At 41.5% G+C, this 22885-nt stretch overlaps 7 protein-coding genes across 8 annotated transcripts in view; 6 read left to right on the top strand and 1 right to left on the bottom strand.

Moving 5' to 3' along the window:
* LOC126558142 (uncharacterized) overlaps nt 1–22885 on the top strand; it is a 459948-nt gene that overhangs the window by 96629 nt on the left and 340434 nt on the right. The gene's annotated exons all lie outside the window — the stretch shown is intronic.
* LOC126558359 (lachesin-like) overlaps nt 1–22885 on the top strand; it is a 346936-nt gene that overhangs the window by 23834 nt on the left and 300217 nt on the right. The gene's annotated exons all lie outside the window — the stretch shown is intronic.
* Nucleotides 1–22885, bottom strand: part of LOC126556783 (protein dispatched) — a 383943-nt gene that overhangs the window by 180231 nt on the left and 180827 nt on the right. The window lies entirely within an intron of this gene.
* Nucleotides 1–22885, top strand: part of LOC126557230 (band 4.1-like protein 5) — a 252065-nt gene that overhangs the window by 165979 nt on the left and 63201 nt on the right. The window lies entirely within an intron of this gene.
* Nucleotides 1–22885, top strand: part of LOC126565588 (transmembrane protease serine 9-like) — a 307009-nt gene that overhangs the window by 240557 nt on the left and 43567 nt on the right. The window lies entirely within an intron of this gene.
* The window catches only part of LOC126559071 (RNA-binding protein pno1), a 454598-nt gene that overhangs the window by 399978 nt on the left and 31735 nt on the right, over nt 1–22885 (top strand). The gene's annotated exons all lie outside the window — the stretch shown is intronic.
* Nucleotides 18144–18896, top strand: LOC126558874 (uncharacterized). The gene has a single exon (XM_050214953.1). It carries the CDS (start codon nt 18144–18146, stop codon nt 18894–18896), a length of 753 nt encoding a protein of 250 aa, XP_050070910.1.

The following is a 22885-nucleotide window of genomic DNA, read 5'->3' as shown; positions in this document are numbered from 1 at the left end:
ACTCTTTTTTGGCATTTTTTTATCACGGAATGTTTTCGCTGCTTGTTCCGTACACTTTTAGCTGTCGAATGTATAATCTTAAAATTCTTTTCAAAGAGTTGAATGTTAACATGCTGTTACACTTGTGCATACATCGAACGTTAAAAATACACACAGCTATTTCTGAACCTCGGAGCAGTGTTTGACTCTGCTTAAGCTTTTTGCTAAGTAATTCAATCTCGAAACAACTCGATCAAAAAACTTCGAACGAATAAACAACATTTATACTTTATGTGAAACTTGCCCATCCTGCCGAAGCAGACGAAACTTGCTGTATCAAAATTGAATTACCAGGCGCACGCCTGACAGGCACACACCAGAGCTTCGGCTGAAAGTAAACACAATTTGTAAATGCTACGAAAAGCTCTCGGTTCGTGGAACACTGGGAACCGTGCGGCCGTGTTCTTTTACATTGAGTATGCAAAAATTTTCATCCCCAACATCATCAACAACCTTACCGGAAGACCACTATCGCAGGCAGAATCATTAATTTTTCCATTTTTTATAACACCGGTAACTTTGAACTAGTCCAAAAACTGAATTTGCTCTCGTTGATGCTAAAAACTTGCCTGTTACTTCGCTTGGTCTGCTCATCCTGTCTTTGGCAAGCTATAAAGTTTCATGCCAAAGTGTGGATTATCAGCAGCAGCAGAAGCAGCTACATCCACTTTGCTGCCCGTCAGCCAAGAAACCGACGATTAATTTTATTCGCTTCCTTTGCTGGCTTTCGCGGTTTCGACACTCCAAACGCCTCCCTTGCGGTTCAGGGCCCTCTGGTCACTAACCTACTGTTCTACATACACGGAAAAACAAGCCAGCAGACCGGAGGCCCCAGTTGTGTGAAGTGTAATCGTTTTCGGGAGAGCTTTTCAATCGCTCTCGGGGCTCTCGAGTGGAAAAATTGCGAACGCAATTGCACTTCGTCTTCCAGCGTCCGGGACACGGATTTTCGCTTTGCCGAGGTGTTGCAAATTGACCATCCTAAACCGCGATCTGTTTCATCCGCGGGTGCGCCATTGCATGCGGGACACACACGCGCAAACAGGTGAGTTCGCTGACCGGGAGCTGCATGACCCGCTGCAGGCCGTGGACCAGCAGTTCGTCAGCGGGCAGTTTCTTTCTCCATTTTGGCCAATACCAGTTCCGGTTTGCTGGGGAGTGGGGAGGTGACGAAACGAGGATGTAGGGGAGGAGTTGTCGTTTGTTGTTGGGAGCGGTTTTAACTTTTCCTTTCGTACACGCCAGTGGATGAAGGTGTCGATTTGCTCCTTTTCCTTCACGGTGTGGTTTTCTTACAGTTTATCGTCGGTGCACCGTAGGACTGTGGACGATCGCTGCGGGTTTTTTTTTATTTTGCTTTGCGTTTACTACCAATCCGATCGTGCCGGTGAAAAAAGAAAAGAAAAGGGAAAAAAAGGGAAAAACCAGCAAACGTTCGCCCTGCGGGATCGGCTGTTTGTTTATGTTCCTGCTGTCCCTTCGCTGCTCCCGTTTCGCATTTCTTTTGCCGAGTTTTTTTTTGTTGCTTGCAAAATCCTCGCCGGTAAATGGAGGATCGTTTGCGGTCACTTACCTGTGGCCAATTTTCTCGCCCGAACAGCGCTGCAGCGAATGCAATTGCTCTCACCGTTAAACGGTGATGGCGGGCAAGGGTGACGCGGTGCGTTTTGTGCAAAACGCAGCTTGAGCTGTGAGTACTTTTACTTTTCATCTTCAATGGATGGGCGGCATTTGTTGCTCCAATTTTGTGCTCCTGTACAATATCTTCTGCGAGCTTCACCGATCTCCCTGCATGGGTTGAGAACGAGCGGAAGGGTTTTTGTTTACCCTGTTTTTTATTTGTCACACTGCCAAGCGCTTCTTTTCATCTATTGTGTTTTAGGAAACTTCCCTGCTAGAAGCTGCCATGTGGATGAAGCTTTCTTTATGCAATCTTTATTCATCAACGCTATGCTCCCTCATGCCTTAGCCCTAATGAGTTTTCACACCATGCGCTGCCGGGCTTTGTGCTTGTATTTTTTACCCTCTGTTCATTGTCAAGATCAAACGTGACGCGTTGGTGTATGGGCAAAGAAGATGTATTACTGGGTACGTGAACACTTTTGCAAGATGAATTCACAAAACCCTCATGAAAGTGGTTCCGTACAACCGACCAGAATACAATATTGTAACAGATTCAAGAGCTACAGTGAGGTACAAAAAAAAACGAATGTTGGACACTTTATAAGGTTCCCAACGCCCTGTCAGTTAGTAACCGCAAAGATGAAAAGGAGAGAAAAGAAGGATCAGAAAAGGACAGGACGAGCCTGCCCTGGGATCAGTTAGAGAGCGATCGATCAGTCGAAAATCAATCACGAGCGGACAAAGATCGGAAAAACGTATACAAGCGCGCGAACAGCGGACTATCTTTTTGGTTATTTCTAAGTGCTTACCTATAAAATAAGCTACACAGAAAAAGCAAAAGAAGCCGCGTATCGTTTTCTAACAACGAATACTTGTGACAAATTTTGTTGTTTTAGTAAGTAGATATTTTTGTAAACATTATCCCTTTCTGAAAATAGTTCACTCGGTTTGAATGTTGAAAATGATTTATTTCGAATGCGAAACTGTTTCTCTATAAGATGAAATTTATCTTTTAATTTTATGGGTGTGATTTGAATGAAATAGTTTAAAATATATTTCAAATTTCATTTTTATTTAAAAACAATGACTACGCTTTTTATTGCTAAGAACAAGAGCGTGTAATTATCATAACTTTGAGTTAAAAAAGACAATAAAAGATAACTGCTTTATCTGATGATATAGCACGAGTAAAATTGCAAAAATGTCAAAAATACGAGGTTCATTGTTATTACCGCATATTTTTTACGGTTTGTTTTTTTGGATCGCCACTTTTGCACCAAAATCAAATGATCGTATATTTAGAATCTGCACTGTAAGACGCTGGTTACAATCCATACAACCTTCCATTGCATTGCAGCTTTCTAAGTACTTTGTTAATTGGATATAAAAATTGTTTGTTAGTCGTTCATTTTTGTAGCAAATTTATAGCGAACGTAAAATTTAACAGCTTTGCACATAAATACGTTTCAAGGGAAATGCGTTAATTGTAACAAAACAAACTTCAACCTGCGCCCTTTGTTTGCTTTAGCTTCGTTGAAATTTTCATAAAAATGTTCTTTTTCGTTTTTTTAGACACCCTTCCACTGGCACATCATGCCGTACCCCTACGCACTGCCCAGAAGGAAGTCTAAATAAAAACAATCATCTGCCAATTTTTACGTAACCCATCCGCTGCGCATAATTTATGTGAACTTTTGCCTGCGTCGGAGGTGAGTTCTTTTTAGCCCTACCGATGGAATAATTAGGAAAAACATTCAACCCGAGCACGCCGAAATGGCGCTGTTTTGTGGCTGCTCACAGACACACAGAGCGAGCACAAAAGACAAAGATGGAAAAAAAAACCGGAACTTTTATGAGAAAAACTCCTACTTTTGGGGAGTTGTGCGTAGATGGCAGTTGAGGAGGGGGGTTGGGGGGGGGGAATTAGAAATGGAAAAGCAACGCCATGTCGTCACCGGGGAAACCAGTTTTCGCTCAAGCTCGTGCGAATGTAGTGGCATTGAAGATGAAAGTGAATTTGTCTGTTTTTAGCAATTGCTCACCGGAGGCTGCGTGCGGTTCAAATCTGTGATCAAAAAACGCCCGGTGGAAAAGCGTAGAAAAGTTTCAGCGCCCAGCATGGGGCTTCGGCTCGGTTCCGGTGCGGGCACAATAGGAATTAATCATCGCTCGTTTAAGCTGAAGATGTTCATCGCAGTTCCTCCAACTCGGAGGGGCATCGCAATTTAAAAAGGTGAGCATGAATTGGCCAGATTACTGTACCGGGCGCTTTTTCCTCTTCATTTATTCGCTTCGAGGGGTGCGGGAAGGGGTGGATGATCGTGGCAGGCGCTTAATGCACTTGCGAGAAGCTTAGCTTTTTTGTTGTGCTTGCAGGTTGGTTGGTCCGATGCTGAAATTGGTGTTGCAGCGGAAATCTCTTGTGCGGCCGTTGGCATTTTTCCGACTGTGTTGTTGCTCGGGGTGTAGTATGCGTGTGTGTGCACGGATGGCTTTTCTCCGGGATTTTGGTGTGACCGGTCGAAAGAAAAGCTTAATCACTAGGACGGGTTAGATGCTTAACTGGAAAAGCAAAACAAAAACGAAAAAGTACACTTGGGCCGTTGGAGAGTTGCGATATCGGGAAAAATACACAAAAAAAGAAAAGAAAAAGAAACAAATGAACAACAACATCAATAAAAAATAGAAACAGTAAAACATCATCGGGTGATGAGCTGTTTGAAATCGATTTAATAAGTGCAATTTTGTAAAGCGAAAGAGAAATCGCACGTTTGGCCGGACTTGGACGAACTTTTTTTCTACCTACAACAATGTGAGGCACAATCGGACGACGGTTTATCTATTTTCGATTTAAGTACCATCGTTGCTGCTTTTTGGCTTTCCCATCCATTCCAATCTGTTAATAAGCCTTTTTTTTTGAGTGCACTTTAACAGTTGCTAACGGAGTCACCTCTGGGCAGAGACCTATAGCGAATAAATTAAGGGATCAAACATTATTCACGCAAGCACCAATGCTCAAACAATTGGTGATGATTTGTGGTTATAATTTATTGACCTCTTTTCGGTTGCTGACCTGACTTGACCTCGGCCGGTCAAAGGAAACCACAACAGCCCACCAGTCGTCGTTGACTAACGACCACTAAACGGTATCGTAAAAGTGCTAACTTTATAGATTAATAGATATGGTGTGCTTTAGCGTTGCTCTCCAGATGGTTCCGAGATTCCGAATGGCAAATACCAAAGCTTCTAGATTGACCTTGTGCCAGATTATAGCTGTTAGTGTTTGCGATTAAGCAAATAATTGCTGAAGGCTCATGAAGTTCAAGACGCCGCATCTATTTTAGGACTTTGAGTCGATTTAGTTCCGGATTGAGGCTTTCTCTCATCTAACCTTGACCAGCACGCTGACGTCAGTGTTGATGCCGGTGTATGTGTGTGTGTAATGCAAATTAATGGTTCCCACCATAAGCCAGGCCCCATTACGCGAGCATGTCATTATTCAATTGACAAAGGGCGTTCGTTTTCGCTGGCGCGTGTCATTTATGTGGCAGATGATGGTACTTCGGGGCGACACTTATGCTTGCGCTCGTAATCAAGCGACTAGCTCGGCCAAGTCGAGCAGAAGGTCCATCACAGTCCACGCATCCGGGGAGTACACGGGTGGTACAGGTCTAATTAACTACCATTATAAGATCCATGCGCCACTCGCACTTTCTATCCCGCCATGTCGTCACACGCACGAAGCTTTTTATCGAATGCCGCGCGAAGTGGACGCTCTGCTCGTGCTCACCGCTCGCCGAAGCCACTGATTATGTTATCACAGGTGAGTGACGATAAAATCCCATTTAACGACTACAATCGTTGTGTGCCACATCCGGAAGTGTGCCGGTTTTGGTGTTGATTTTGTTCCTTACGATGTGCAAAAAGTTCACCGGTCTTACCGTTTGGTTAATTAATCGCCACTCATTTAACTTACTTTCGTGTGCTTGGAAGATCATTGAGGACGCAATTCTCATAACTTATGCGAGATATGTAGGGGTAGGAGAGAGAGAGGGAGAGAGTGAGTGGAGGTTGCTCCAGGTAGGTGGAAGTCGCGCTACCGGATCAACTAGGGTGGCAAGTTAATGCCAGACAGTGATAAAGAGATAATGAAGCCAACTACCGTGAATGATAGTTAGCTTATCGCTTTGCCGAGAATTCGAATCGTTGGCAGCCAACCGTAATAAGAAAGCGGTTATGCGACAAATTCTGGATTGAAACATTAGTAGCGAACTTTAAGTGCTTTAGCATTAATGCAATGATTCATACTTAAAGCTCAGGCTCATAGAGTGTCGTTGTGATAAGGAATTGAACTGACTTTAGTTAAATAAAATTTGTGAAAATGTGTTCAATTTGTTGAAACTTGTTTCCTTTACAATTTCTTAAACCTGCAAAGTTTTCTAAATCTCTAATGATTCTAATTTGAGAACGTTAGTACGATTGTATTGCTGTTGTTAGCAGCAGATTAGTTTCTTTATGTTTTTGTTTCCATCGACCTTACGTTTTCTTGACTTTTTGCTTTCTTGCGGCTGGAAAGTTAGTTCTCTGAAACCCGTACCAAGCAATTAAATTCTCAGTTCTTCTCAGTAGAATACGAATACCGCAGCCATTTGTTACGAGGATAGTTAGACCATGACATCAACTAATCATTTGTTAAAGGTCTTACTCTATTCGTTCATCAGGGCCGTTTAGCAAAAGATGAATGTTTATGTTCCGATTATCAAATATACTTCACACTTAAGAGACATTTCTCAGACATTATGAACCGAGTTATCTGAAGGAAGTTTGACTCAAAAACTTTGGTTTTCTCCCAGTAATTAACCAAACGTTTGTTCCTCTCGCCATGAAGATTACTTTTAAAACGATAACGGCTTGGATATTTTTACTTCTTAGAGTTTCATTTTAGCATTGTATAACTTCCTTCTTTCTATAAATAACTCCTCACTTCTTTGATATGTTGCAAAGTCGTAGAAACGAATAATTCGGCGTGTTACAAAAATTCGCCAAATGTTAAGAAGAGAACCTTTAAAAATGATACTCAAAATTACACTAATAGACTGATCAAATTAATGGTCGAAGCTTTAAATAAATCTTCCGGGCACACCTATTACCAATTGCTTTGTACTTTCTCACCTCACCTCAATTTAAGCTGCTCATTTACCAAAGCCATCAATTTCACTGTCGTTCGCTCGCCCGTAACGAGGCAATAATTTTCGACAAATAAGTTCCCCATTTATCGTCAACCAGGCGCACTAGCTAAGCAAACATCATTTCCCCCCAGCGAAGCCCAGCTGGACCCCGGGCTTGTGGCACTGCTGAAGTCTATTGACGGAAACTTTAAACCATCCCGAAACGGGCGTGAAATTGGAACGAACTCGTGTGCCGAATGTGCACGCGAGTTACGGTTTAATTAACCTTGACTCACCGAAAAAACGTGCCTTGCGTACGGCCGTGCCAAGCACTCGGATTACGAGGAAGAGTTTTGTTGCTACTCTTGTCGTGGTGCCTAAATGCACGTCAACGTCTCGTAATTACATCGTCCCAAAAGGTGATCGTAATAGTGTGTCATTTAATTTTTCATGCTTACTTTAAGCCGGCATCGTACGCATTGTGAATGGCCCATCCAGGTGAAGAACGTGATGGAACCGGGGGCAGGGCTACGTGGAATGGTAGAATTGAATTTCAACTTCGCACTTTGTGCACCAACCCCCTATCACAAGTGGGAAGCTCCATTAGACACGAGCCCCGAGAGCAATCGGAAATGGTCAGTCGCCCATAAAGAAGGGAGCTTTCTCCGGAGCTTTTCTTTTCATTCCTTCTGGATTGATTGATGGCAGTGGGCGTTCTATTCCCGACCCTAGACATCGACGGGGGTGCGGCGACTTTTAATTAACCTACTTCTGTGGAAGAAGGCCCGTTGTCCCTCTCTGCTGCACAAAAGCTTTTAGTGAAGCCCGACCAGGGTGATGGTGCCTGCACTATCAATTATCAATCATCACCTGCAAACACGAGCCAAAATAAGTGAAATGAGGGAGAGAAGCTAAGCGAAGGATGCGGTGGCGGCATCGAAAGTAAGACGTGTCCATTAGTCTAGAGTTCGATGGAAACGTCTCGTAAAAGGATCCAATTCGTGCCAATCTCTCTTTCGCATCGTGACGAACCTTTCCGGGGTGGTTCATTCGACCTTGACCTTCATCGTATCACCTTCTGGCGCGAAACTTTAGCAGCAGCCGACCAGTCACCCGATAGTATCCGGACGCACAACTTTGCTGAGGCGTGCTGTGCCAAACACTTTGCCGTATGTGTTTTCTACCTCGAAACACTGATTCCCCGCTGCCGATGATGACTACGCTCGATCTGCTGGAATGTAAATGACACAAAGGTGTTTGGCTGCATACTTTCGATATCCTACTACATGTGCCCAACCCATGCTGCTTCCCGCTCCGGACCATACATCCAGGTGACGCGCGTCACAGTGACCCACAAAACATATGCCCGGACGAAACTTTTACTGTTTCCAGCCCGAACTTCGCCGCTTATTCCACTTTCGCGCTGGCGTCGGTGGCCCGTGCGATGGGCACGAGTGGGTGTTTGGGCCTGGCGGTTTGGGTTTGGTAGGGGAGAAATTTGTAATTTCATCATTCCGATAAATATTTATCGCGAACCAACGTATCCATCGTTTCCCTCCCGGGGCGGGGCGGGCGTGTTGGTTTATGTTTGCCGCAGTGTGGTTTGGAAGAATTAATCCACTCACTCGGCTGGATACGTTCCTTTGCGGGTGAGTTTGGGTGGAATATTTTTTAACCAGTAGCTATGAAAACTTCAACATTCTTGGTGAGACGAAAGAGCGTTACAATAGTTGTGGGGAAAATTCCAGAATTTCAGATGATTAGTTTTGTAACATTGTTCCAATGAATATTGTAACCGTTATGTGAGCGAATTAAATGAGTATTGAAAAAACGCTCGCACATCAATCAATGTACTCATGATCCAAAATTTACCATGTTTTACGAATGAACAAAAAATCTTTTCCAGAATTTATATGCTGCCAAATATTTATCAGTAATGAGTTTGGTTTTCGGTAATCAACGTCAACATGCATCATCATTTTCTGATGCGGAATTCGTTCGTTTGCATCTCATCTGAAATGTAGAAATGAAATGTTCATGATTATCTTTCTCTCATCCATCAATTGGAGACAACGTGCAGGGCATCAATTAATCATATATTTCGTTAATTAACTACACTTGGGAATATATTTGGGTTTTTTTCTGACCTTACAACAACGTTTCATTAGCTGCCGATGATGAAATACTCTAGAGAATACTCATCACAAATGCATAGTTTATGAGGATAGTACTTCCTTACGTGGGCTTCGTTGTAGCTGTAGTTCGACTATGGTTATTAAGAAGAATTTGAACGGGAATATATGACTATATTATTATGTTGTTTTTATACTTGTACACTTCTCTTTAACATTTTTTTTTATTATTATAGTAAAAGTATTACGATTCGGGGATGTATTCTCAGCTCTTCTTGAACTGATTTTGTAAAAAAATTTCAAAGCATTTCCTCTTTGTTTCTTTTATCTCATCCCGGGCATGCTCGGTTAGGTCCCTTTATCAATATGTAAATGAAAAATAAAAAAACCGTTTATTTTTTTCTTACAGTTATGACATTATGAACAAGACAAGGGAAAATCTCTTGAAGTAGAAAATTGCATTAAAAAAAATGAATATATTCGTGTTATACAGATTGTCTTACGTCTATTGTGTTTTAAATGCCCTTTTTCTTGTTGGCTTTATTCCTTCATATTAAAGCCTTTTAAAGGTCTGAGGGAGATGGTTTTCAAAATCAAAGGCTTGAAGCTCTTTGAAGACATCACTTTCCACTAAGTGCATCTTTGCATCACTTAAGCAATAAAACTACTCTTTCAGGTACAATTCTTGTTTGAAGTAGAGTATTCTAGTTGATGATATTCGACCTAGGATTTTACGGGGATTTTCAGTAAAGAAGTACTGCCACACAGACCCTTAATATCGTAGCTTTGTACACATGAATCATCCTCAGTGCATGTTACGAGATCAGCGAAGCATTCGTTATCTTCCGACAGCCGTGTAGGCTCCACTTCACTGAGCATGGCGCAATGTTTTACGTGCACACTGTGAGCCAGCTCAAAAGATACAGCAATTGAGTCTCTGATATCTACGAGCCATAATAGAAGCCCCAACTTTTTTGTTGTAAAAGTAATTCAGCTGCTAGGCTCAATGTTTGACAAGAAGATTCACGTTTCCCTAATTTGTGGACTTGCTCGAGAGGAACTTGCGGAGGCACATTTGTCAAAACGGTCCAGCTTCATTCTTTAATGAACCTTGTTCCTGTCTCATTGCCCGAGTTGAGCTGTGGGAAGCGAATCAACGATTATTTTTCTTATGCTTTTCACAAGTGTCCTTGCGACCATTAAGCCACATGACGTTTATTTTCCGTTTCGTTGGAGACAATGGTTTGCTTCTATGATTTCTACAGCCATATATAATCTGTTGAAGACATGATAAGCTACGCTGACCAAAATTCTGACGCAAAACTGGGAGATAGATGTGGAAACATGAACTATTATGCTGTCCAAGTACAACATTTGGTTTTCCTTCCTCTTTTTCTTTCTAGTCATCTAATGGCTTAATAGACTATGTTAATACGGAAAAACGGTCTGGATGAGATTTGAATCCCGGTCATGTCTTGTTAACCTGCATCACTGTTTGTTTATAGTTCCAAATATACATATGTCAGTTGAGGTTCTAAAGAAATTCTTCCATAGATGAACAATCAGGTCATATAGCAGTAGGGTGAACAAAATTGTGATGTGTGATTGTGGTTGAATCAACGATTGATTGAAAACTGTTTCAAAATTCAAGAAACTAATTTCATTACAACAGTTAGTTGGTTCAGGTAATTATAAACGAACTCCACGCTAACTGTGGGAATTCCATCATTTCATTTACATTACTATTTTACTAATCCATAAATGGTTCGTTTAATTGATTATTCCGTTTGACGCTACTCGCTGCCACTACATAATGATCCCATTGGCATCGACGAGCAAGATCAAAGGACTTAGTAATGGTCCTCGCCGAAGTAAATACCCATCGCATGAAGTTAATAATCATTAGCGTTGATTTGCTCTTACTTATAACTTCAGCTGCAGTGGGAGCAGCACCACCCAGAGGGGGTTGCCTATGTACCGGAACTTGTTCCAGCGTTCGGGGAGTGTCACTTGAATATCCATTGCCCTCTAATCACCATTATGCGTAACGATGGTAATTTTTCATTGCACTACGCGCATCGTTTGTGATTCCCAGCAGACATGACCGGCACATACAATTGCAAGAGTACATACCATAATATGGTCCAAAAAGTGGTCGCATCCGGGCGTAGGTGTCGCCGATGAAATGTGCGTCGTCCGGCTTCCTGGGCCGTCAGGCACGTGACGCGACCATTTATCACCGTAGCGTACATGAGCATTAACAAACTGTGACCAGTACGTGCGAATGCACTCTTGTCCCAATGGACCACACACACACACATGTATACAAATATACGCAGGACTGTGCGTGAACAATCACGGAGATAAAACCAAAGCAGTCATAAAGTATTCCGCTTACGATCCGCTGTGGACTAATGACAAAACTCGTCCAGTGTTGGGGCTCGATGTTGAGCGTACCAGGTTAACCATAGTACGAATGGTATGATGGCACACATAGAAGGTGTGCAGCATAGAAAAAGAAAGTTTTGTTTTTGAGTTGTGTTTTTCAAACCCCTCTTCATCCCGTGCCCACCCTGCGAGCACGCTTCAATCGTTCCACATTGAAATGCGATCGCAACGGTGGCACTCGGCAACGTACATGGGGATTGATTTTGGTTTGGTTTTCACCATAACACTACTCAGAAGGAGTTGGTTGGTTTGGTTTCGTCCAGTTAGACGGTGCTGTTACGTTGATGTTGTGCAAAGTGTCGTGCCAACGAACGATATTGATCCTTTGCCGTGGTGACAGCTTCATTGATGGAATATTGATAAGCAGCAACAGCATCGTACTGTACTCTTCGGAACGTTTAATGAAGGCCACCGTTCCGTTCGGTCTCCGGACAATTTGAGGGAGTAAACATGAGTTGCGTTGCGCTTCAAACGATGGTCCTTTCGCCTTTCCGGCGGAGGGCAAGTTTAATGTTTAATCTTTCTATGTGCTTGTTGTGCCGCACCGTTCGACGATACAAAGCAGAATCGAGATTGTAGTGAGACGGCGGTGTTTATCCTGTCTTGAGGCATCGTTCATCGAAGAAAAACCGATGGGACGTGCTTAAATTCCCTAAATTCTACACCAAACAGCGGCTAGCAGCTTCCGACAAAACCGAGCAATTGGTAAAGTTTTAATTAAATTTCTTAAGCGCCGTTCCTCGAAGGGCCATCCCTTTGGATGGATGTTGTTAAAGAAAATATTTCAATACCACCTACTCAAAAGGGTGGCGCTTTTTACTGGAGGAGAAAAACAGAAGAAACTGTAACAGCTCCCACGCCTACACCGTGCCTTCGGATTGGTCCTTCTTCACTGGTTGCTTGCAGAGAATGCACTTTTGGAATTCATGTTACATCAATTACAGCATACACAAAGCCAAAAACCACTTGTTTGAACACGGTCAGATTTGGTTTGCGTTAAAGTAGCGACAACAAACCAAATTGATGCTGCTTGGTGTTGGAGGAACAACAATCAGTGCATGCACAAGCAGAAGTGTTCCAACCCGGACGTACGAATTTGTTTGGTTGGAGATTGAGAAATAATTGAACGTTGTTTTCCAATTCTAACAAACAGTTCATCAACCTGCTAAGTCAGGACTAATGAAACTAAGCTTGAACAAGCAGAAGTATTGCTTAAATTGAGTGCCTTGTTCCTTTGACGAAGCAATGCACAATGTTCGGCATTGAACATTGAATTTAAAAAATGTTGCAAACGAATTTAGTTCTTTTCACTGCCACAGATAGATCGGGAAAGCTCTGGCGTACCAAACAGTGTTGTCTACATTTCAACAGCACGGGTGATGAGAGGGCTCGATTCCAGAAAACGCTTGAGAAAGCTAAATGTAGGCAAACTTTCTATGTACTGCAGATTGCATACATTTGTGTCGACATTGGTGGAGTTGCACATCGGGCTTACAAACATAAATCAAACTTAGTATATTAGAGGTTTTTAATTTTTTTACTATGGTTAAGCTTAACCTTTATTCGTGCATCAATTTAAAAAAAAAGTGGTGTAGAATAAGAAAATTTAATTTTAAAAAGCATTTCAATTTTAAATTAGGGGGACCCAGAAAAACACGTGACCAGGAGCTAACACAGGTGAAGGACCGTTACTAAATTTATTGTAAGCCGTCCCCTCTTTCTGATGACTCGTTAAGGATAATTTAAATTGAGAATAATAAAATGTTTACAAAAATGATTCATGTAACATATCTGATGTTACATGAATTTTATGCTAATTTATTGAGATAAAAGAACAAGAAACATAGAAAGAGGTATTCATCTAATCTCAATTCTATCGTTAATTAAAAGCTTCTTCAATTTTTCCTCTGTTGTTAATGATTTTTCAATTATTACTTAAAAATATGCATTTTAAAATAGCTAAGGCTACAATAAATGTTGAAAAAATAAAGAAGATGTTAACTGAAGAAATAAATTAACAAAAAAAGAATCATCTCAATTACCTTTGGTAACTTTTTTCTTTAGACTATAATTTGAAATTATTTACTGTTACTTTAAAAGAACCTCAGATGAGGTAAGATGTAATGTTTAACAAACGAAATAAGAAAAGGTACACCTTGTTCTACGATATTAAAATACTGATTGAATTTATTGAAGTTTAAACATAGTAGCACGACTTTTCGCATATGCAGCAAAGCTTGTGAGCAGAATTAGCATAATACCTCGATTGATCCAAAACCTTTTAAATAAAAATCCCAATGCATGTACAGACCAAAATTGGGGAAGAAACCCCTTTTAAACGTTTGGTAGTTTATAGGGCGAATGATCAGCTCAGTTTTAGCCGCTCGATCACCTGTGCGAATATTTGTAAGTTGTTTCCAGCACAAAACACTTTTTGTTGTGAATCGTGCAAAATGACAAAAATGATGGAGAGCTTATTAATTAAACCTTATTTGGTTTTATCACGGCAACATTACCAACATTTATCAGAACGCATTTTGTACTAACCTTTCTGTGTGCTGCTTTGAGGCACATAATCTATGGTCAGGACTGTGCATGGTTTTGTGTTGAAGATCCATAAATTTATCTGATATATATAAATTTATTGAACCGAGTATGCCCGGGATAAGGCAAAGAATAAGGAGGAAATGCCTCATCAATATGATTGTAATTTTTTTTTTCAACCCAAGCGGTGTTGACAATACTGCACTGGACCTTCATAATCAATTGTAAATAAATAAAAATAATTAAATAAATATAAATTTATTGAATGCATTTTTAGCAATACTTGTGTAAACAAGATTGCTAAAAATCTTGTTTAAAATCTTGTTTGTTTCTAGTTCTTGTTTAGAAACAAGAAGACGCAAAATCAAACACTGGCAAAAAAAATAATTCTGCACTCGATCAACTAGATACCTCATTACAGTAATGGTTGAAAATTAGCCAACATCTAATAAAAACGCGAGTCACACAAGACAACTACCACGTGGCTACCGTGAGCGTGTGACCGTTGGGCCTATTTACCTCTTTTCCAGCATAAATTTCCGCTACTTTCATAGTGCGTGAGCGATTTAGTCTCTTTCTCCCTACGTCTCTGTTTATCTAGGTTTCAGCTGCCACCGATCAATCTCCCATTGAGATGTTCTGATTTTCGCCGTTCTTGATCCGATTCGTCTTTTGTTGCGTCGAGTGCTTGTTTTGATCTCACTCGAAAGCTTAATTTCAGCTCACCAGCACACACCTTACCGGCAAGGAAACGGTACGATGGGTAAGAAAAGAAAAGGCACGCACGCTGCCTTTTTGCGTTATTTTGAAGGCAACCCCATGCTGATATGGGTAGCTCGATTAGAGCAAATTAGATAATCGAGCTCAGATCGCGGCAGGAATGGGCGCATTACCAGGCACCGGGTTTCGACCGTATTGCTGCAGACCATCGTTTCACTTTTCCGTGCATTACCGCTCGGGGCTTTGTGGTCTATTCTAGGTTGCTCAACTTTCTACTGGGTTCGCTTCCGGTGAGGCTGTGCAAAATTGGCGATTATTACGGAATACCACATGCCGATGTTGCAATGAGCTGTTGGGAATGGGAAGATGTAAGCAGTGTGAGCCCGTTCCTGATGTAGATTGTTTGTCCGTGGGCCGAATGCGTAAAGATATTATGGTACGATATGATACATTCCGAGAAAGTTTTGTTTTGCATTTGAAATGCCGTTCGAAATTCCTACATTGTTTCTTAGAAGTTTTAGTGCTTCGCGTGATCCTTTCAAGAAGCATTAATATCAGGATATGATTTACTTCCATCTTTTGGTTCATGTTTATGGCCATTTTCGGTAACCAATAGGGACAGAAATAAGATCTTGTCCTAGTCCGAATTCATGTAATTACCATTTCGTAAAACTTTCATACATTCTTACGTTAGATCCGAAGCGTGCAGCATCATTTACTAGCACGACGACGAACTAACAACAAACTGCTTGTGTAACGTTACGGTTCATCACAGTGATAAATTCTCGGAATCAAATAAAAATCCTATCCTCCCGGGGCGAACATCCACATCAATCATCCGTAGAAAGGTTAATGGACAGGGTCTGATGCTGATGTTTTCGCTTTCCTTCGAAACGCCCAACCAGTGAACGGTAATCTATGCCAGTGCCATGTTCAGATGATCCTTTTTTTGTGTCAATTCATGCCATACAAACAGTTAGTAGGTTCTTTAGCTTTGCATCTAGACCCGAAACACCTACCGAGACATTGCGGAACTGAAGCATAAAATTGACCCATTTACTTGAAACCGTCCTGCCTCGCCCGGTCCAGGGAAAGGAGCCTAGAGCACACAACTTCATGCGTCAATGATATACCGAAGGGTTTTGATGCGTAGGTCGCCATATGCGACTGGCCATTTGCTCCGTTTAGTCGGTCTGTCTGTGAAAGTGAAACCTCGCCCCGAAACTGGACCTCGAAAGTGCGGTGCAGGGAGAATGAATTACGGTCCGCTCCATTGAAGCAGGTGTCGAAGCGAATTACATTGGACCTCCGTAGTACCGTTCGGGAGCGTAATAGCGATGAATTTGTCTTGCCGTCTCGCCGGATCGCTTCCCTTGCCCAAGAATCTTCGAGCGATGGTAGAAAATCGATGGAAATGATTCAATGGAATATACCGGTAAAGTAGTTCCTTACCACACTCAATTGGGTTAATCATTGAGTTTCGGGTTTTGTACCCAGTTTCAGGCCGCACTGGCACAATGGCTAACGGCATACGTGCTAACCGCGATGGAGGGGCAACAGGAAGGGAACACAGGCACCCTGAAAGGTTGGGACACATTCAAGCAGAACACTTGATCGCTCAATTAGTGCGCAATCGGATAAATTATAGATTTCAGTGTCGATCTGATCGCAAGAAGGGACATACATTATTATGTATCCCCGAAATTAGTAAATCCTCACCATACGTACGCATGTTTTCCGACTGCTTTCACCATACACACATACACAAGGTTCGTTTGGAGGCGTCATCTACGGGGCCGGGAACTAAGGGAGGTCGTTTTTCACACTCACCATGAAACATAAACACAGCGAAACACACACAAATACAAGGGGAGTGGCGTTTGTCTCCCCCGGTCGGTGACAGACATAGGACGGTCTTTTCCGGCACAAAAGAAACCAATGAAGCATTAATTTATAGATCGAAATTTTCTCTCGTGTCTGCAATTGTTGCTAGGCACTGGGGACGACTGGGACTGGTGGCATTTATTTGCGATTCTCCATGTAGGCTATGGACACAAAGCAGGAGAAAATGTTCCCGAAATGGGCAAGTAATGCTTTGATGCGTTGAGTTTTTCAAACGTTTTCTTGAGGTTTACTTCGAGCGAGCGGCGAAGAGGAATTAATGGTCTCATAGGAAAAAAATTAACCTAACAAAAGCTTTAATATAGGAGGAAATGCCTTATCGATAAGCGAAAATCTATTCAACACAAGCGATGTTGACAATATGGCACTGGACCGTCATAATCAACTGTAAATAAATAAAGTAAATAAAAGCTTTGATATCTATTTTTAGGTACAACTTGTAATATGTAAAAAGCTAAATAAAGTACTGCTAGCAATAGATGGTGTATATTATGAATAATATGTTTAACGTTCAGGAAATCATTCAATAAAACGAAAGCAAACTTGGGTTTTGAGCTTTAAACAGATATGATTCAAATATTGTTCACAAAATAGTGTGGATACCTCCATTGCCATTGAAATAAAAAAAAAAACCCAAACCCCCATCATATTCTTCTGCATGATTTGATATTATTAGATGTTTATTCATTAGTTCAAGTTAATTTTTAGCTTATACCTCTTTCCAACAAATTTATTTTATTTCGTTGCACAGTGCTAACAGATCGAAAACAATTCCTTCGAATCCTTTTGAAACTAATAAATAATTATTTCGACGTTTCCTTTCATTAGTAAAGTGTCTTAAGCTGTTTACTTTCTGTACTTGCACAGAGATGAAATAGTCACATTAGCCTTCTAAATGTCTCAAATTATACACCACTTAACTTCCCAAAATTCGGCATCAGTCATCCGACAGCTTACTTTCCTTTAAGTACACATCCGAGCTTAACCTGCCAGCATCAACAGTAACATCAACGGCAACAGCAGCGACATAAAACGCGACGATCCAGAGCGCAAAAACAAAGCCCTAGGAGAAACACCGAGTGCCGAGTGGCATTAGAAACTGTAAGTAATCAATTTCTGCGGTTGATCGTATGACTGATCTTATTATGCCCCATAGCTCCCTGCTGGCGGCTGCTAACCGAATTGGGCGGCCCGAACCCGAACTAGCCCATTTCTCCGCAGGAGGACGGATGAACAGGGAGGGGGCATGTGGTCGGGCAGTTGCGGAAGCACGGCGGGAAATGAATTTGATCACGGCCATGGTCATTCTAGCGCTCCGGAGCACTCCAGACCAGGTGGATTCAGTTGTATAAAAGCAACTTGCGCAATTGCAGTCAATCATCAGTCGTTGTTCAGCTGTTCCCGGTAGAAGTACTACAACCTTTCAGCATTTCCAGATTGTTTTGCTGTTAGCAACCGATTCCGGTGTTTGGGCTTTCGTCGAAAGCCTCTGTGATCTATAGCTTCAAGTGGTGGTGATCGGTGTGATTCGATTAAGATCGTTTTTGTAGCTCTCCAGATCGCAAGGATGAAAGTGTTTGTTGGTGCTTTTGTGTTGGTCGGATGTGTTCTGGCGCACGGATCGGCTCTTTCGGCGCAGGGTGCTAAGGATTGTGCCGGAACCGACGGTGGACTTTCGTGTCACGGAGCAAAGATTGTGCGTAACCTTGTGCAGCGGCTGGCACGTTCGGGAAAAGCGGACGATGCGCTTAAACTTTTCCCGGGAGTGGAAATTGTGGCCAACGAAGATCCGGAAGAACGTGAACGCTCGCTGAACGAAGTGACGGACGATGATCGTAGCATGTTCGGGCGCTTTGCCCGGTACCTTCAGAACCACGAGATGAAAATCAACTTCGGACAGTTGGTGCAGCGCAGCGACATTCAGGAAGCGATCCGGACAGCTTTCGGTGCGATGGACCAGGAGGTGATTGCTGACGTTGCAGAGGCCCGTAAGAAGGATAAGGGTGGTTTGGGAGCGATCATGATGATGGGTCTGATGATGGGCAAGCTGCTGGCGGCTCTCGGATTCGGAGGTGTTGGTCTGCTGGCATTGAAAGCACTCGGCGTGTCGATGGTGGCGCTGCTCCTATCGGCCATCCTGGGACTGAAGAAGCTTACCGAGCACGGTGACCATAAGGGACGGCACAACGATGAACATTTTGAGGTGCATTCGGAGAACCAGCACGGACACGAAGGTGGTGCTCGAAAGCGACGCTCTGTTGAGACGGAAGCCTTCGCCAACCAGATGGCTTACAATGGCTGGGCACCGCTTGTTCAGTGAACGATTAGGAGTGGGTTGGGATGGCAGTTAATTAAATTATTTATTTGTCCAACATAATTTATTACTACATGTGTAGAGCCAAACCGAATACGGGCTAATCTCCAAAGGATACTCCATAATAAAGTCGAGCAGTTCTTGCAGTGTTTCGATGGATGCAAACTGTTCAGTAACTGTCTAAATCATGTTATTTATTTGCCTGCTACATTAACACTAGATTGAGGTAAGTAAGCAGCATTCGTGATAGTTCTGTACTTCTGGAACAGCAGTTTCACTGGAAAGAGTGCTTCTGAACCAGAATAGTGCAAACATGTTCTTTTGAAGTGTCTCGAAAAACTCAAGCTAAGCTTTGTTCTTGATAGAAAACGAAATAAGAAAATGTAATATTTTCCATGTATTTGATATTACAAAAAAGTTTTAAAAAGAAACCCGTTTTGGATTGAAGTGTTGTACAGCACTCCAACAAAATTTTCGTAATCAATGATTTGCAAAGCACGGCACGGCGTTCGTTCGTTCCGACGTTATGAGAAACTAAGAGGATGACATAAAGAAAATGCCTTGGAAAATTTTAATCCTAAAATAAAACTTTTGTTTGGAGATAACATCTAAATCATTGGAAAAGAAACAGGCCATAAAGTATGACTGGATGTGAGAGTTTCGTATTCTTAAAAAACAAAAAAACAAAATTAACAGCAACTAAGCTGTTTTTTCTATTTTTCGTTCAGCTGAGCTTAATTCGAAGTTTTTCATTACTTCCTGAACTGGTATGTTCTTCTGTTGCTCGAAATCCTTTTTTTTGTAAAAATTGCTGTGCTTTCCGATACAAACAAAACCGGAATATTTTTTATATGGGAAGAAGAATTATTTTAATGCCAAAAGAAATGCAACTGGAATGAAAAATATATTTTTTCTTTTTTGAAAATAGATCCAGTTTAGAATTAATATTTTCTTTCTATCTTTATTGATAGAAGTAAAAGTTAAGTCGATTTTACTAAGACTTGGTTGATCCCTTTTTCGTTTCTTTGCTCATTTTTATTATATTGCATTTTTTTTACTAGTATAACTATATTTTTATTTTTTAATTAAATTGAACGGCTCGGTGCCGTATTCTCATCCATTCTTGTGCTGATTTGATAAATATTACTCTATATATTTCCTCCTTGTTTGTTAGCTGTATCCCGACAAGGCTTGGTTACACGTATAGTTCCGTGTTGGTGTGCTATCGTAGGTTGATTGGTGCGAAGAGGTTTGTGTGTGCAGAACATTAGGCTTGGTCGGGTTCTATTGCTGTGTGCCCAAACATTTATTTGTTTGTACAGTCCCAGCTCGTTCAGATCAGTGCTGGATTCAAAAATGATCGGCAAGTTGAAGCTAGAACTTGCTGTTATAAAGTTATAGCAAAGGGGTTCCTGTAGATGGAAAGGCCACTGGCGGCCGCCTATTTCGTCCCATAGGTTGATCCACCACTGGGGGTCTATGTCAAATCGATGCGATTTATACGGACATCAAGGCAGCTTTTTGACAGTGTTCCGCATTCGTTGCTGAACTAGACAATGGCTGAACTGAATGCGGTACTACCTCATCAACCGTTCGTATCGTGTGAAGATGGGGGACCAAACCTCTCGAAGCGTCAACGAGTCTTCAGGAGTACCACAAGGGAGCAACCTTGGTCCGCTTCTTTTCGTAATATTCCTGAACGACGTCACACGTGTGCTTTCTCCTGACAGCCACCTGCTTTACGCGGATGACGCTAAATTGTATCTACCAATACGCAGCCAGGAAATTTAGCTGGATCTCCAGAATGCTCTCAGCGTGTTCCAGTCCTGCTGCTGTACGAATGGCTTGGAGATATGTGTTAATAAGTGCGTTGTGGTTACGTTTGCCAGAAAGCGTAATCCCTTAATCTGCACGTATACCATTAACGACACTGGCCTTGTCTGTAAAAGCAGCGCCAGAGATCTAGGAGTGCTCCTTGACGATAAGATGAGCTTCCATAACCAGCTAGATCGCATCGTCGCTAAGGGCAATCCGACCCGATTGCTGTTAAGATGCTGTACTGCTCCTTAGTTCGGTCTGTCGTGGAATACTCATCCGTGGTGTGATGGCCCATATCGGCACGCTCGTTGGCTCGCCTGGAATCCATCCAGCGTAAATTTACACGGTTTGTCCAGGCCTGGAGTCGCTGAAACTCGCGGAATTGTAACGCGCAGAGACTTTTTGTCGCAGGTCTACTTGACAATCGCATCGACTCGCCGGCGCTGCTCTCTGCAATCAACATTTACGCCCCGGCAAGATCGCTCCGTGTTAGATCACTTTTTGACGTACGGGAACGTCGTACTCGTCTTGGCACCTCTGATCCGTTCCTCGTCATGTGCCGCCGTTTCAGCGCCGTGTGTGATCGTTTTGAACCAGACCTGTCGCGCTCTGCGTTCCTTAATTGTATACGTACAGTGCGGCCAATTACTTGTTGAAAGTAAAACAGAAAATGTTAACTATAAATGCAAACGTTAAAAAAGGCCCTTCTAGGGGGCTACATATGGATAGTTGAATTCAACAAATAAAATAACAAAATAAGTAACGGACTGGATTATATTCTAGCTATGGGTAAACTATTTTAGTAGACAGAGAACAAACAATGTTTGTTGTATTTAGTATTTTTTCAAAGATATCTGATCATTTATTTACAATTTTAATCCCATAAAATGTGGTTTTCAACTATTTCAACAACTTATTATTATAACTCTAGGCGAAGATCATTATCTTATTTGCAGTTTGCTTACTTGCATTAAAAACTAACTAAATTTAATAAGGATTTAAATGGATACATACTATAAATTTTCCCAACCGTCCGGAGTTAGTTTTCATTTTCGCAGCTTTACGGCACGCATTAATGCAAGCTTTCCCGCAACATTTCAATGCCTTGCGGTTAGCCTATAGCACAGGCGAACACAATGAACGATGTAATTTTAACTGAACAATAGATGTGCGCTCAACGTACATCCACATAATATGTGACATGGTATGTTAAACTATTATGAAACTATTATGAGTTAATTGAATAAGAGGCACTTGTACAAAACTCATTATGATAAACAAAAGAGATGAGTTAAAATTTAACCTTTTCACTTCTGTAATTTGATTATATGATTTGTTTCAGCATATTTGTTTAGGTAAATGGACAACTTAATACAATTGAGTGAATAGCTGCAAATATGGTGGAATAACAACGCACATTATAAAATAATATGATACAGTCTACTCTGAGTAAGCGTTTATTATTATTTGAGCGTGGTGTTTGATTTAATTGCTATGGTTCGTTGTTATTCGAGTTAGGTTAAAATTTTCATCAGGCCAACGGCCAATTGCGAAATGTGATTGCAATGTGGTTTTGGTTTAACGGTTTACACTGTGTGGTTTTACTCAGGAATGAATATGCCCATTTGCCGCATTACATTTTGAACGCTAACAAACTCGTTTGCACTACAAGTAATAAAAATTAACATTCCTATGGCATAAAGAGGGAAAATTATATGTAAGCATAATGTTTCTCCCTACGCATATTAAACTTTATAACTCTAAAAATTTTAAATTAATTATATTTACCCAGCAATTTAAATGAATATGAATTAAAAATATAAATGAGCCTAAAATATAAATCCATACCACTAAATATGATACTATTTTGGCAACATTAGGGTTATATCAAAAAGCTTTAGGACTTTAAGGAAGCTTTTAGCAAATAAAATACATTCAGCATTTGAATATTTACAAAGTGGAATGAATAACAATAAGGGTTTTTTTTGTTGGGAGAACGCGTTGGCAGCAACCCGGTGGTTTAAGCGACTGCGGCGCCAGTCTTCAAACGACAGGACCGGAGTCCAAATCCCATCCGGCTCGTTTGAAGTCCAAATCCCATCCCAGCCATTAGGATTATCCAACTACTTGGTATCGGCAAGTCTAGTAAGCCATTCTATGGCCGCCTTAACCTTAGA

This window comes from Anopheles maculipalpis, chromosome 2RL, assembly GCF_943734695.1.
Source record: "Anopheles maculipalpis chromosome 2RL, idAnoMacuDA_375_x, whole genome shotgun sequence".
NCBI lineage: Eukaryota > Metazoa > Arthropoda > Insecta > Diptera > Culicidae > Anopheles > Anopheles maculipalpis.
Note: the sequence above shows the minus strand (reverse complement) of the source record. Positions and strands in the feature narration are given on the sequence as shown.